The 15460-nt window shown below is 49.4% G+C and overlaps 1 protein-coding gene across 5 annotated transcripts in view; it reads right to left on the bottom strand.

The window, feature by feature from the left end:
• Positions 1–15460, bottom strand: part of ERCC1 (ERCC excision repair 1, endonuclease non-catalytic subunit) — a 31260-nt gene that overhangs the window by 1914 nt on the left and 13886 nt on the right. Inside the window, exons 2-7 of one of the 5 annotated variants that reach the window (XM_081117691.1) lie at positions 9575–11517; positions 8974–9085; positions 7785–8000; positions 6047–6150; positions 5166–5265; positions 3881–3957 (exon numbers count right to left, since the gene is read on the bottom strand). In XM_081117691.1, coding sequence (XP_080973817.1) covers positions 3881–3957; positions 5166–5265; positions 6047–6150; positions 7785–8000; positions 8974–9066 — 590 coding nt within the window. In that variant the 5' untranslated portion in view covers positions 9067–9085; positions 9575–11517. The other 4 variants (XM_081117695.1, XM_081117693.1, XM_081117692.1 and 1 more) reach the window with 4 other exon arrangements.

The raw sequence follows: 15460 nt of genomic DNA, 5'->3' as shown, positions 1-15460 counted from the left end.
TTCCAAACTCTAATACACAGAAAAAGGAACATTCTCGGCCTCTCCTAAATGACCCCTGGGTAGCAACCCCTGCTGGGCATATTTTTTCTGGCTAAGGGCCAGAGCTTAGGACCCTGACCAGTTGGGTTCAGGGGCCACTTCCCATGTGAGTGACCTTGAGCCAATGATTTTAACCTCTCTGGGCCTCAGTTTCCTCATCTGTAAAGTGGGGTGGATGGCAAAACTGTGATAATTAAATGAGTCAACGCCCTGTAAGTGCCTGGCACTTAGAAGCCTGTTTAAGAACTGTTAGCTATTCGGGAAGGGAAGTCAGTACCTGGAGCTTTTGCACGGGGTTTGAGAGAGAGGAAAACCAGAACAACTGTTTATTTTTCCGACTATAGGAACACAGCCTCATGAGCACTCAGCTTCCCACTTCCAAGAAAAGCAGCTTCTGAAAGTTTTCATACAAAGTCCACCTTCGCCCTGGCAGGTAGCTCAATTGGTTAGAGTGTTGTCCTGATATGCCAAGGTTGTGGGTTCGATCCCCAGTCAGAGCACATACAAGAATCAACCAAAAAAGCATAAATAAGCAGAACAATAAATCGATGTTTCTGTCTCTCCTTCCTCTCTCTCTAAAATCAATCAGCCAATCAATAAATTAAAAATAATAAAATAAATCCCACCTTCAAAAGGAAAGCTCAGGATACTGACTGCTGAATCTTTTATAGCAACAAACATGATTTATTGATCACCATTAATATTGACATTAAGCACTGTTTTTGACATGTAATTAACTGTTTCAAAGGTAGTAGAAACAGCTAAATCATAACAAGGGTGTATATGTGTGCAGAGTAAAGCACATAACTGAAGTTTATTAGCAGCAGGAAAATCCTGGCATTTTTTCTCTGGCACTTAAGAATAGTGAATTGAGTGGAAGTAAATAAAGTATTTATTTGTCTTGAGGTATTTTCTTAGCCTTCAAAATCCAGCTAGTAAGAAATGTTTGTTGATCAAAATTGATTTATATTCTTGAAAGAAACATTCATTTTTCTAATTCTATTGTTTTCTATAAAATGGGCGTTGTGCTTTTCTCTCAATGCAGTAGGTATTATTATTATTATTATTATTATTATTATTATGAAATTTGTTCAGGACACACACTTAGCACCCTTTATCCAGTTCTGTAATTTGCTTTCATTTTTGCGTTCTACAATATAATCAGACATCTTTCCTCGTTAGAAGACGGAGTTCAATCTCATTTATTTATTGATTGCAAAATATCCCATGTGTGCCAGTCACTGTCCTAAGCCCATTATATTCAGAGGCTGCTGGACTGCCCTGTGAGATCCTGTAAGGCAGAGGGGGAAAAGAGACCAGTGGGGTTGAGTGACTTGCCCAGATTATACAGCTGGCGAGGAGGAGAGACCCCTCAGTGGGTCTGTTTCACCCAGCCAGGCTCCTTACACTCTGCTACTTACCACAAAATGGAGTGATTTTTACACTTGCTTTTGTTTTATTATACAACTAATGAATAAACACATTTCTCCAAATACTCAAACAGTATAGAGGTATAAATCTGGAGGGAGGGCACAGAATTACAAATACCATTTGGTGTAAAAAACCCATTCCTGGGGCTCAGGACAAAAGTAGGGATGTTGGTGGTAACAGCAAAAGACAGAGCATTCCACCCTGGCTGGTGCAGCTCAGTTGGTTGAGCACTGTCCTCTGCACCAAAAGGTTGCCGGTTCAATTCCTGGTCAGGGCACATGCCCAGGTTGTGAGCTCAACCTCTGGTCCAGGTGTGTGCGGGAGGCAGCTGATCTCATATCAGTGTTTCTCTCTCCCTCTCTCTCTAAAATGAATTTGATTTTTTTTTTTTTAAACAGAGACTCCCAGGTGTCCACCAATATAGGGGTTGACCTGGTCCATCTACACAATGGAATGCTCAGCAGCTGAAAAAGAATGTGGATCCAGACAATGGGATATTATTCAGTGATTAAAAATGATTTACCAAGTCACAGAAAGACATGGAGGAACCTTAGCATGTTGCTAAGCGGAAGAAGCCAATCTGAAGAGGCTACTGTGAAAATAGAACATCTAGCCTGGTCTTTGCCCCTGGTTGCTGGCACGGAGCTCCTGAAACCTTGTAAATTCTTAAGTGATAAGAGCACTAGGAGCACCTTTTGTTCTAATAAGGTGATGCTGGATGGGCTCCTGGATGGGGCTGGTCACCAGGAAGTCCAAGCCATGATTAGAAGCTTGGAAGTTTCTGCCCCACCCCCATCCTCCAGCAACAAGGAGGGAAAGAGGGGCTGGAAATGGAGTTAATCATTGATCATGCCTGCATGAGGAAGCCTCCATAATATCTCAAAAGTATGGGGTTTGGAGAGCTTCTAGGATGGTGAGCACATCCACACCGTGAGGGTTACTCACCCCATCTCCATGGGGACAGACATTCCTACACTTGGGATCCTCCCAGACCTCACCCTATGTATCTCTTCATCTGGCTGTTCATCTGTATCCCTTATCATATCTTTTAATAAACTGGTAAACAGCCCCGGTCAGGTGGCTCAGTTGGTTGAGGTCATCCTGCACACGGGATTTGATTTCCCGTCAGGGCACATACTCATGTTGCGGATTCAATGTCTGGTCGGACACATGCAGGAAGCAGCTCATTGATGTTTCTCACATCGATGTTTCTCTCTCTTTCCCTCTCTCCTTTCCTCTAAGATTAATAAAATAAATAAATAAAAAACAAAATTGGCTGTGGTTTTGAAGTATTTAAAAAATATTTAGGCCTGGCCAGGCGTGGCTCAGCGGTTGAGCATCGACCTAGGATCCAGGCGATCAGGGTTCGATTCCCGGTCAGGGCACACACTCGGGTTGCGGGCTCGATCCCCAGTCGGGGGCGTGCAAGAGGCAGCTGATCAATGACTCTCATCATTGATGTTTCTATCTCTCTCTCCCTCTCCTTTCCTCTCTCTGAAATCAATAGATATATTTAAAATAAATAAATAATATTTAAATATACTTTACCATATAAATATAATTTGCATGTCCATATACCCGTGACAGTGCATGGGACGACACAACCAACTGAGCCACACCAGCTGAGCATCATTTACCTTTTAACTTTGTTTATAGTATCTCTTACCATCTGGAAGTTTCAAATTATAATTTTCTCAAATCAGTCTACCTTTTCCTTTATGGATTTTGGGGTTTGTGTCTTGCTTCGGGAGACTTTTCATACCCCAAGATTATAAAAAATATTCTCCCATAAGATTTCTTGTAACACTTTTATTGTAATTTTTTTTTTAATCCTCACCCAAGGACACACTTAGAGAGAGGAAGGGGGGGGGAAGGGAGAGAAACATCAATCAGTTGCTTTCTGTACAGGCCCTAACCGGGATCAAACCTGAAACGCAGGCATGTGCCCTGAGTGGGAATCAAACCGGCAACCTTTCAGTGCACAGGATGATGCTCAACCAACTGAGCCACTCCAGCTGGGCTATTGTAATTTTTAAAAAATCACTTGTCAGGATTTACCTTTTGTGTATGGTGTGAGGAAGGGATTCTTTTTTTCCAATTGGAGAACTCATCTAAATGGTCTTTAGAAACCTTGACATGGAATTAATTATTCAGCCAAATTTTATGTCTAACTCTTAAGTGACTAGTATGGTCCTGGGAACTTGATCTACATTACCTGCCTTTGTGCCTACATCCCTACAAGAAAGATATTAGGACTCTATTTTACAGATGAAGAAATTGAGGCCAGAGAGATGCCTGGACCAGGTTCACAAAGAGTTCATGAGAGGAGAACGGAAGGGTTGAGAAGGTTGCGGGGAAGGGAATGACTCTCAGGATAGAGCCTGACCTGGGCAGGGAGCCTCGATCTCACCTCCAGGCAAGGACCAGGGTGCAGTCTGCCAGAATGCACATTTTAGCCAGCTCCTTGAGGGCCCGCTGAGGATCTTTCTGGGTGGAGAAGAAATGAGAGAGAATTAGAATGAGAGATCTGGGAGAAACAAGGAATTATAGTCCTGAAAACAGTAGCTTAGGATGCCAGGAGTTCAACTGACACTCCTTAAGCTCCTACTGGGTTGCCTGGCCTGTGCTGGGCAATACCAGGACCCAGCCATGACTGAGACAGCCCTGCTTCTATCATCCTGGGCTCACAGTCTGAAGAGGGGACAGACCCATCCCCAGACAAGAGATGACTCAGAGTGGCCAGAGCTGGGGGTAGGGGGAGCCAGAGGAGCATATGACCTGTGTGAGGATTCAGGGAGAGCTTCCTGGAGGAGAGGGCATCTGAGTTGAGACCTTAAGGGGGATGAAAAGGAGTAAAGGCAGCAAAGGAGAACAAAAAGGGGATCTCAGGCACAGGGAAGAGCATGCGCGAGGATGAGAGGGAAAAGAGGGCTTGAGGAATTACAATTCACTTGGTATGGGATGGGAGATGTGAAAAAAGGGACTTTTTAAAAAATTGACTTGAGAGAGAGAGACGAAGGGAGAAAGAGAAACATTGATTTACTGCTCCACTTATTTATGCATCATTGGTTGATTCTTATATGTGCCCTGACTGGGGATTGAACCCACTACCTTGGTGTCCCAGGAAGACACTCTAACCAACTGAGCTACCCGGCCAGAGCAAAAGAAAGGGTTTTCACAAAGAAGCTTAGACATGAGCCCAAAGAGTTGGGCAAGGGCCAGGACACACTGGCCTCAGGGGCCACGGAGTGCATGGGGAAGCCATTTAGGGGTTTGAACACCAGACCTGGGTTTTAGGAAGAGCCCCCTGGCTGCTATGAGGATGGGAGGGGTCAAGGCTGGAGGCCATGAGACAAGGAAGAGGCTGGGGCAGGGACCCAAGCAGGAGAGGGGGCCTGGATCGGGCCAGGCTGTGAGGATAGAGAAGATAAAACAGATTCAGAAACATTGAGGGGGCAGCGTGCTGGCCTAGTTGAAGCAGGTTTGCGGAAGGAGGAGATGGATAATTCTACCCTCCCACCTCCCTGCCAACGCAGGGTGTCAATCTCATGGGGAAAATGGATCCTCACTGAGGTTTTGACTTGTATTTCTCCTTGGAAGGGATTTTCAACAGTCCCCTTGGCTACCACGAGGCCCAACGTTCTCCATTTCTCAAGTGAGGACAGTGAGGCTGGCGGGGAGGGACCCCTGCTTACCACGTCCACCTGGATGAGCAGGACCCGCAGGGTGAAGCTCTTCCCCAGGCTCTGCAGCCGCTCATGGATGTAGTCTGGGTGGAGGTTGTGATAGCGGAGGCTGGGGGCGGGGGAGAGGAAGGGATTGGGAGGTCTCCTGGCCTCACGGTCCAGGGAGCCTTTCACTCTCGCTAAAATGCAGAGTTGGGACAGTCTTGCCAGGAGCTGAGGTTCAGAGAGCGTAAGTGACTTCACCCTCCCAGGAAGGGGCACAGAAGGGTTTGGCAGCAAGGGCTGCCTGGCTCTGGCTCCCTGAGAGGTTGGCCCCAGGTTCTTCACCAAGGAAGGGGGGATGCTTGGGCTTCAGGTAGAGAAGAGGAGATCACTGCCCTAAAGAGTGTGACTGGGGGACATTGCGCAGCTGGTCTTGGGAAGCAGAACCATCCATGATCGTGGGCTTTAACCTCAGAGAACACTGGAGGGGAAGTGGGGGCTTCTCCACTCAGGGGCCTCAGGGACATCTCTGCCCCAGAGCCACCAGCTCTCATTCCCTGCAGAGAGGACAGGAACCTAGAAGTTTCACTTCCCCTCTCTGGCTCTGCCTGGAGAGGGGCCCCAGTTTAATGGGGCAGAGGTTAGAGAAATCCTGGCCCTTGTCAACTTCAGCCCTGGATGCTGGAGTCAGTCTGGGACATGAGTGACCCGGCCCCCTACTTGCTCAGACACAGGAGTCTGGGCCCACAGCTCTTGTCACTCCGGCACCTCCAGACCCAGCCCTCTTCCTCCCATACCTGGGCCCAGAGGAGACAGGGCCAGGCCTGGAGATTTCCTGCAGAAGAGCCCAGAACACCCTAGCACACCCTCCATGCCTTCCTGGAGGTGGGACAGCCCCCAGAGCTCACCTGAGGAAGAGGGCACAGGTGCTCTGACCCAGCACGTAGTCAGGAACCACATCACCAAATTCCCAGGGAACGTTGCGCACAAACTTCAGTACAGGGTTGCCCCTCTGGGAAGGGAGGAAGAGCCAGAGCCAAAGCTATTAACAGGAAGGCCCTGGAACTACGGCCACCCCAGGGCCCCGCCCCCACCTCTCTCAGCACCTCTCCACCCTCCTCCTGCCCTAGCCTGGGTCTCGCAGCTTCGCTCTCCTCCTCTCCCCAGACTCCCCTAGCCCCAGGCCTTAACTAAAGGATCCCTGGGCCCAGCAGGCGTGGCTCAGCGGTTTGAGCATCAGCCTGTGAACCAGGAGGTCACAGTTTGATTCCCAGTCAGGGCACATGCCTGGGTTGCAAGTCCGGTCCCCAGTAGGGGGCATGCAGGAGGCAGCTGATCAATGACTCTCATCATTGATGTTTCTGTCTCTCCCCCTCCCTTCCTCTCCCTGAAATCAATAAAAATATTAAATAAAAAAAAGAAGTCAGTCATCAGTTGATGGACATTTGAGTTCTGTCCACTTTTTGGTTATAATGAATAATGCTGCTATGAACATTTGTGTGCAAGATTTTGTGTGGACATGTATTTTCATTTCTCTTGGACATATAGCTAGAAGTGGACTTGCTGGGTCATATGCTAACTCTATGATTAAATGTTTAAGGAATTGCCAGGCCATTTTCCAAAGTGGCTGCACCATTCTACTTCCCTACCAGCAGTGTCTGGGGGTTCCAATTCCTCCACAGCCTCACGGCCCTTGTTACTGTCTGTCCTTTTTAGTCTAGACGTTCTAGTAGGTGTGAGTGGGACTTCACAGTGGTCTTTTTTTTTAAATCAATTTTTTTAAATTGATTTAGAGAGAGAGAAACATTGATCATCTGCCTCCTGTATGTGCCCTGACTGGGAATCGAACCCACCACCTTTTGGTGCATGGGATGACAGTCCAACCACCTGAGCCACACCAGCCAGGGCTCACTGTGGTTTTGATTTGCATTTCCCTGATGGCTGACACTACTGAGCACTTTTCACATTCTTAGGTCCTATTTTCATCTTTGTATAAAGAACATCAGCTCTCTCAACTACAGAGACTTTCTGTCTCCTTTCTATCACTCTATCCTGAGCCAAGAACAGCATCTGGCAACCTCTGAACGTATTTGTGGACTATAAGTGGATGAACCCCCATTTTAAAGGCACAGATGGGCCTGGCTGGCGTCGCTCAGCAGTTGAGCATCAACTTATGATCCTGGAGATCGTGGTTCAATTCCCGGTCAGGGAACACGCCCAGGTTGCGGGCTCCGTCAGGTGGGTGAAGCCCACATGAAGGGGATTAGTGCCCTTATAAGAGAGACCCCAGAGCTCCCTCATCCCTTCCTTCACCATAAGGACACAGTGGGAACCTCACTAGACACCATTCTGCCAGTGTCTTGATCTTGAACTTCTCAGTCTCCAAACTGTGAGAGATAACTCCAAAACTGTTTCTTGTTTATGGTATTTTTGTCACAGCAAAATAAGACCTGTAGGGCAGCATCAACCTCCACACAGTAGTTGAATGAATGAATGAATGAATGAATGAATGAATGAGCGAACGGCACTGCTTAGAGTACAATGGCTTGTACTCAGACCTCCTCCCACTGCCCACCAGAAAGGCATTCCTATTACTGTTTTTCCCACCAAAACTTCAAAGCTCCACTTCTCCACCCCCCTCCTCACCTGCCGAGGGCTCACAATAATGCTGTTGGATTTTGCCCCTGGTTTAGGAGCCTGGTTGGGGGTCTCTCCTGCCTGGGGTTCTGGCCCCGCGGGGTGTGTGGCTCCAGCCCCTCCTGCAGGTCCCGAGATGGCATACTCAGCGTAGGTCTGAGGGGCTGCCTGGGCTGAAGTCTCCACGGTGGGATGGCTCCGAGTGGATTTGAATAAGGGCTTGGCCTGTGGGGAGATATGGTGGGGGGATCAAAATCAGAATATATCTATTTCTTCCCACTTCTCAGCTTGTACCCTGGCCCCAGCCACAATCTTCTCTCCCTTGGACCACTGTCATCACCTCCTCACTGGATCCCTGCCTAACCTTCACCTCTCACCCTCTGTTCCTCACCCTCTCATATCATTTCCCTCCTCTGCTCATAGCCTGCCTCAGAGTAAAAGCCAAAGCTGTCACCATAGCCCACAAGACTCTAGAAGATATGTCCCTGCCCCTTGCCTCAGGGACCTCCCCTCCCAACTCTTCCCCCTTGCTTTGTCTCCTCCAGCCCCACTGGCCTTTCTGCCCTCAAACTTGTCAGGTCTCTCTGACCTCAGAGCCTTTGCACTGGCTGTTCCCTCCCTACAGATGTTGTCACATAGCTCACTCTATCACTTAATCACGTCTCTGCCAAGATGTCACCTCCTCAGAGAGGCAGTCCCTTAACTGTCCTACCTAAGGCAGCCCCTCTCCCCCATCATACCCTGTATCCTTAGCCCACTTTCTTTTCTTCATAGCACATAAGCGGCAGCCAGTACTCAGCACCAGCCAACTGTTTTCCTGTGAGAACGAGATCTCAGTGTTGCCAGATCCTTCGATTTATCAAGTCATGTCAAAAGTGTCAGGTTTTTGTTTGTTTGTTTAATTTGCAAAACCTTCCAATTCTCAAATGTCAGCAAGAAATTCATGCCTTGCTGGGTGTGGCCACATAAAGCGCATCCCGGGGCCACTCGCTGGTTGCTAGTTTGCAGCCTCGGCCTCGGCGCTCTCAGAACCACCTTGACATTTGACAGGTAGAGAAACAGAACGGAAGCGAAGGCCCGATTTCCCAAGGTGACCCGGGCTCCTACCTTTCCTAACCCTCACTGTAGCCTCCCTTTCCGTGCGCCTTCCTCTACAACCTCCCAGCCTCCCAGCGGCCCCCCCATCTCTCTGTCCTACCCCAGCAGGAGGGACCTCATCCTCGCCCAGGGGTACGAAGAATTTCTTCCTTGTGGGTGGCCCGGAGGGTGGCCGCACTCCCCCTTCGTCCATCCCAAGGTTCTTCAGGGGCCTGCAAATGAAGACGCGGCGGCGGGAGCGAGTGAGACATCAGCGTCTGCATTCCCATCCCTCCAGCAGGAACCCCCACTCGCGGCCATCCCCCCCAAAAAATCCCAGGTTTCCACAGCATCAAGTTGCAAACACCCAGCGCCCCAGCTTCTCCAAAGCCCCGGCCGGAGGGAGCCTCCACCTGCGGCTCGCCCCGCCCCACAAGGCCCCTACGTCCCATCGGTCCCGCCCTCACCGTTCCCAGCCTTCTGTGTGCAGGACTGGGCTGCAGTCCCACCTTCGGTCCGCCCCGCCCCGGGGCTCGCACCTGGATGCCCGCCCCTCCCTCCTTCCCTCGTATCCATCTCTGTCACCGCAACTGATTGGCTTCCGCGCCTGCCAATCGCCACCAGCAGTCTCCACTCCTCTCCCCGCCCCCCCGCCCCCCCCCCCCCAAATCCCACCACCCTTCTCGCTCCTACCCCGCAGTCTCTGTGCCAGGAGGACTCACCTGGTCACCCCCGAGAGGCGGGGAAAAGACTGGTCCGGCGAGAGCGTCCCCAGGCTCGCTGCACTTCCGGCCTCTCTAGCCCTCCAGCCCGCCCTCACCGTTCCCCAGAGAGCCGTCCCCGCTCAGCTCTCTATGGTCGTGGAGGACTGGAGATTCGGGCTGGAGAGAGCGGCGGGTCTTTGTGCCTGAGCGTCTCTAGTTACCAAGCGGTTCAGCTTCAGTGCCCTGACTGAGGCCTGTTGTGTGCTCTGGCTCTGGATAGGGTTCAATGAAGCGGAGGCGGTGGAAGATCAAGCTAGGTCCCTTCTCTCTGTACAGCCTCGGGTTTGAATCCCAGCACTGCCATTGATGTAGCCTCAGTTTCCCCATCCGTTCTTTTATTCCGCACATATTCCCCAAGCGCCTCCTCTGTTCCTGGCCCTGAGCCTGGTGGCGCTAGTGACACATCGGTGACTAGATAGCCCCGCACTACCCACCTGGAGCTCGCAATCCAGTGGGAAAGACAGACCTGGTTGCGAACAGTCACGACCCAGAGTAGGCAGAACTGGGGTAGGAGACCCCAGTGGGCCGTGGCGGGGGGTGCGTGGGTGCGGGTGCGGGGGAGGAACCTAAGCCAGCCGGAGGGTCAGAAAAGGCTGCCTTGGAGGAAGGGACATCTGAGCAGAGACCTGGTTGATGAGTTATGGATTAGTCATTTCCTGAAAGGATAGTACCACGCTGTTCTAACTTGCAACTCTGATTACTAAGGAGAGAGAACATGTTTTTGTGAGTTTATTGGCCTTATGTATTTTGTCTGTTGTGAATTGCTTGCTCATATCCTTTGCCCATTTTTTAAATGGGGTTTTATGCCTTTTTTATTACTATTAATTTGTAGGAGTACTTTATGGTTTCCGATTCTCTTAGTCAGTTACATATCTTCCAAATATTTCCTTCTAGTTTGTACTTTGCATTTTAACTTTATTAATTTTTGCCACACATAAGTTTTTAGTGTTTATTCATACCTACTTATCAATCTCTGCCATCCTAGCTTGCTTTTGGTGTATTATTTAAGAGGCCTGCCGTACCCCAATGTCATAAATATAGTCTATCTTTTTTTTTTAAGACTTTCATAGTTTTGATTTTGCCTTTAACCTATGTAAGACTTATTAGAAAATGCACTAAGGCAGAATTTATAATGTATGTAGCCAATTGCTCTACTACCATTTATTTAAAAAGTCAACCCTTTCCCCAGTTTTAATATTCCATCTTTATTGTGTACCAAATTTCCATATATATACATACAGGTATATTTCTGCCGTTCCTATTATGTTTCATTGATCTCTATATCTGTTTCTTGCCTCTGTGCCATACCATTTAATTATTTTATTTTGATATGTTTTGCTGTTACATAAGGCAAGTTCCCCCTCTGTTCACTTTCAAATCTGTCTTTACCATTCTTATACATTTTCTCTTCTGGGTGGATTTTAGCAGCTACTTTTCTAGTTCTGTGAAAAACCCTATGGGGATTGCGATTGGAATTGCATTGAACCGATGGATTGATTATAAGAAGATTGACATCTTTTTCATATCCATGAACATGTCTCTATTTCTCTATTGATTCTAGCTTTTGCTAGGAGCCTACTGTAAAAGATTTTTTCTAATTAATTTTTATTTATATAATTGATTCATGAATACATTTTTGTATTAGCTTCCTAGGACTGCTGTAACAAAGTACCAAAAACTAGGTAGCTTAAACAACAGAAATGTATTGTCTCACAGTTCTGGAGGCTAGAAGTGTGTTGGCAGGGCCACGCTCCCTCTGACCGCACTGGGGAAGGCTCTGTTCCAGGCCTCTCTCCCAGCTTCTGGTAGCCTCGGTGTTCCTTGGCTTGTAGGTGGCAATCTTCTCCTGTGTCTCTTCACTTCGCCTCCACTCTGCGTGCGTCTGTCTCTGTCCAAATTTCCTGTTTTATAAGGATATCAGTCACGTGGGATTAGAGCCCACCCTAAGGACTACATTTTAACTTCATTATCTCTGCAAAGACCTTATTTTCAAATAAGGTTACATTGTGAGATTAGGACTACAATATATCTTTTTGAGGGGACACGACTCAACCCATAAGGATTCTGTTACTTTTTATAACCTTCTTCCTTCTGAATTCAGTTGACTTCATGCTAGGGTACATTCTCTTCTGTTCTTTCACAGACCATTGTGAATAGTACCTCTCTGAGTCTTGCTCATCTGAAAATATCTTTATTTCACCCTTACAATTGGAATCTCAAATTCTGGGTTCCTAGTAATTTTTCTTGCAAAATTAGAAGATATTTGTCCTCTATCTCCCTGACTTCTCAGTTGCTGATGACAGTCTCCTTTCTTCATAAGCAGTGTCATCCCTGCGTGTAATTTCCCCCAGGGTCACTTACTGGCAGGGTGACCTTGCGCCAGCAACGCAGCTCCTGTGTGTGTATCAGTTTGCTCATCTCTAAAACGGGGCAAATAGCCCAGCCAGTGTGGCTCAGTGGTTGAGTGTCGACCTATGAACCAGGAGGTCAGGGTTCAATTCCCGGTCAGGGCACATGCCAGGGTTGTGGACTCCATCCCCTGTGAGGTCGTGCAGGAGGCAGCCGATCAATGACTCTCTCATCATTGATGTTTCTATCTTTCTCTCCCTCTCCCTTCCTCTCTCTGAAATCAATTTAAAAAAACATATTTTTAAAATTCTAAAAAAATAAAATGGGGATAATAATAGTAAAATTATTATAAGGATGGAATGAGTTACACGTAAAGTGGCTAAAACTGTACTTGGCATGGTGCTATGGTGCTATATTCAGGTTTGTCTTATAAATAAAACGGCCCTGACCAAGTCCTGGGCAGGCAGGAGCTGTTGCGGCCGCTGCTGTATCACGGTGCCCCTGCCCAGGGCCTGGCACCCAGAAGCTACCAACCTGGATGTTGTGTGAAAGAATAAAAGACAAAAGCCAAGCCCTAAGGCAAGCGACGTCACTGCTGGGAGCCTCTGTTTCCCCATCTGTAATTGTAAAATTGTGAGGATTCAATTAGACCACAGACACCTGTCTTGAGAAGATGGACTGGCTCACTCATTCCTTGGATGATTTTTTTATGGGCACCTACTACGTGCCAGGTACTTTGTGAGCAAATCAGACCAGGTCTCTGCCCTATGGAGCTGACATTCTCACGGGGGTCCTAAACCATGAGCAGGAAACCCACAAATAAGTTTCAGACAGCCATACATGCTATGGAAAAAGAAAAACAGGGCTTGTGAGGCAGGCGACCAGGGAGGGGGCCACACAGTCACAGGGAGGAGGGCTGTATAAGTAATAAATATTGCCATCAGCTAGATCACCATCACAACCCTTCTCTACGGCTCTGTCTTCTGCAGTTACCTGCGTTCCACTGCGGTCCGATATATTACGTGGAAAATTCCAGAAATGAACAATTTATAAGTTTTAAATTGCGCACGGTTCTGTGTGGCGTGATGAAATCTTGCACTGTCCCGCTGCATCCCGCCCGGACATGAATCATTCCTTTGTACAGTGTGTCCATGTCGTATGCGCTCCCGTTAGTCACTGAGTAGCTAGCTCCGTAATCCGATCGACTGTGAGTTATCACAGAGCTTGTGTTCGAGTCGCCCTGATTTTCCCTAATCGGTACCCCAAAGCACAAGCACTGATGCTGGCAATTCAGGCCTGCCCAGGAGAAGCCACAGAGGGCTTCCTTTAAGTGAAAAGGTGAGTACAGTGCCCCGAGCTGTCTTGAGAGACAGAGAGAGCCCATCATTTTTTTTACAGTACATATCGCTCTGGTTCTGTTACTAGTTGTTATTGTTATTTCTTATTGTGCCCAACTTATAAATTAAGCTTTATCATAGGTCTGTATAGGAAAAAACATAGCATTTATGGAGTTGGGTGCCATCCACCTTTTGGGCATTCACTGGGGACCTTGGGCTGTCCAGCCCGCCCCCCATGTGGGGACTGCAGTGGGCAGAGCACTTGGTGCGAGCCCAGGCCTCACAGTAACCGCCCCTCGGGTATCATTAGTGCGTTTGAGGAATGAGGGAGCGGAGCCCCAGCGACCTAAGGCCCGTGGAAATGTGTGTTTGAATCCAAGGGCAGAGAGCGCTCTAGGGGTGTCTGTCCTGGCCTGGACTCAGTTTCTCCCGTTGGGAAGTAACTGCCAAGCAAACATGCAACTCATGCCTTGTCTGCCAGGGGGCGATGGCGCCCCATAAGAGGATTTTGGTGCGGGGACGCCGAGAGGTGCCCGCCAGGGCCCACAGGGGACCAGACTCCCGAGAGGGAGGCGCGCTTTGCCCCTCCCGCCTCGTCTTTCTTTCTCGGAAGCGCGGCTAAGCCCCGGCGCCCGCGGTTAATGCAACTCTGAAGCGGTTTAGTGAAGGCGGCTGGGGGTCAAGTTGCCGTCGGTTCTACGTTAGTTGCGAGTTTGATTTCTCCTCTCGATCGCAAACTGAGCTTTCGGGTGCCGGCTCCCCGAGTTGAGAGTTCGAATCTCCCAGAGATTCGCACTCGGATTCTGCGTCCTTCTGACAAAGGCTCCAAGTTCAAGCTCCAGCTGCAACCCAAGTCCCCCGGCGACTCCCGAGTGCTGGCCCTGCTCCACTCCCAACCCCCCCCCCCCAACTTCCAGACTTCTCTGCGCGCGGTAGGGATGAGGTGGGGGTGGAGACCGCGAGGACCCGCGCCCCTAACTGCGTCCGCGCGGCTCTGGGAGAGACGCCGCGGCCGAAAGCTCTGGAAGCGGGGGCGCGGCCGAGGGGCGCAGTGACCGGGCCGGTGTCCCATCCCGCCTCTAAACTTAGCCGCGGTGACGCGCAGCCGGGCGATCGCTGCGGGGCCGGGCACGCAGAGGGGGGCCCGAGCGGAGGGCTGCGGCTCTGCTCCGGGAGCCGCTATTAATAGCGCCCGGAGCCCGAAATAGCGCGGTGTGGAGCGGCCGGGATGACGCGGGAGCCGCGGGGGCTGACTCACCCGGCCCCGAGCGGCGGCCCCCGGATGGCGGGCAGTGGCGGCACCTGGCCCCGACCCCGCGCCCTCCCCAGCACCTCTTAGGCTCGAAGGTCCCAAGTTTCTACGGGTCACCACTAAGGATGGATAGAGAGCAAAAGAGAGGATCTGCAGCATGAGAGACTGGGGTTAGATCGGAGGTGGGACTTCCCTCAAAGAGCCCAGAATCTAGGAACTAACATACAAGAAGACAGGTTGGAAAGGAGGAGATGCACCAGACAGACACACCTATAGCTCACCAGCAACAGGATAGAGATGTCTTGGAGTCAGAGGAATGGACACAATAACCTGGCCAGTCACGGGGCCAGAGCATGTCCTCCTCTCCACTTGTCATAGCTCTTTGCATGCCGTTTCTACTCTCTAGAATGCCCTTCCCTGCCTACTCAGTCTTAATTAAGAACTCATGCTCTCCAGGGACCTGGTACTAAGGGAAGTCTCTCATAAATGAAAACTCTGTGACCCACTGGACTGGGAACCCCAGGGGGGCAGGGACAGGCCCTTCTCAGTCATCACCATGTCCCCAGCACTGCCTAGCACAAGACAGGTCTCTGGAGAAATTAATTGCATGAATAAAAAGTGTTGGTAATTTAAAAAGTGATGTTTCCCAAATTATAATAGCATTGTTTATTGCAGGCTACATGCCAGGTATGATTCTTAGAGTTATCTCCTGTGGGACTCTCTACGACCCTAGGAGGGAGGTGCTTTTATTATTTCCAAATCATCATCCCCACGTTAGCCTCAGATGCGGAAACTGAGGCTCAGAGGTCACCTTGCTAGTAGTAAGATCTGTCTCTTGAACCAGGTCCCCTGGCTCAGAGGGTGTTCAGTTCCCAAGACACTGTCTCTAGGCTCTAGAGAACCCAA

The sequence above is a fragment of the Miniopterus schreibersii genome (assembly GCF_964146895.1).
Source record: "Miniopterus schreibersii genome assembly, chromosome: 18".
In the NCBI taxonomy this organism is placed as follows: Eukaryota; Metazoa; Chordata; class Mammalia; order Chiroptera; family Miniopteridae; genus Miniopterus; species Miniopterus schreibersii.
Note: the sequence above shows the minus strand (reverse complement) of the source record. Positions and strands in the feature narration are given on the sequence as shown.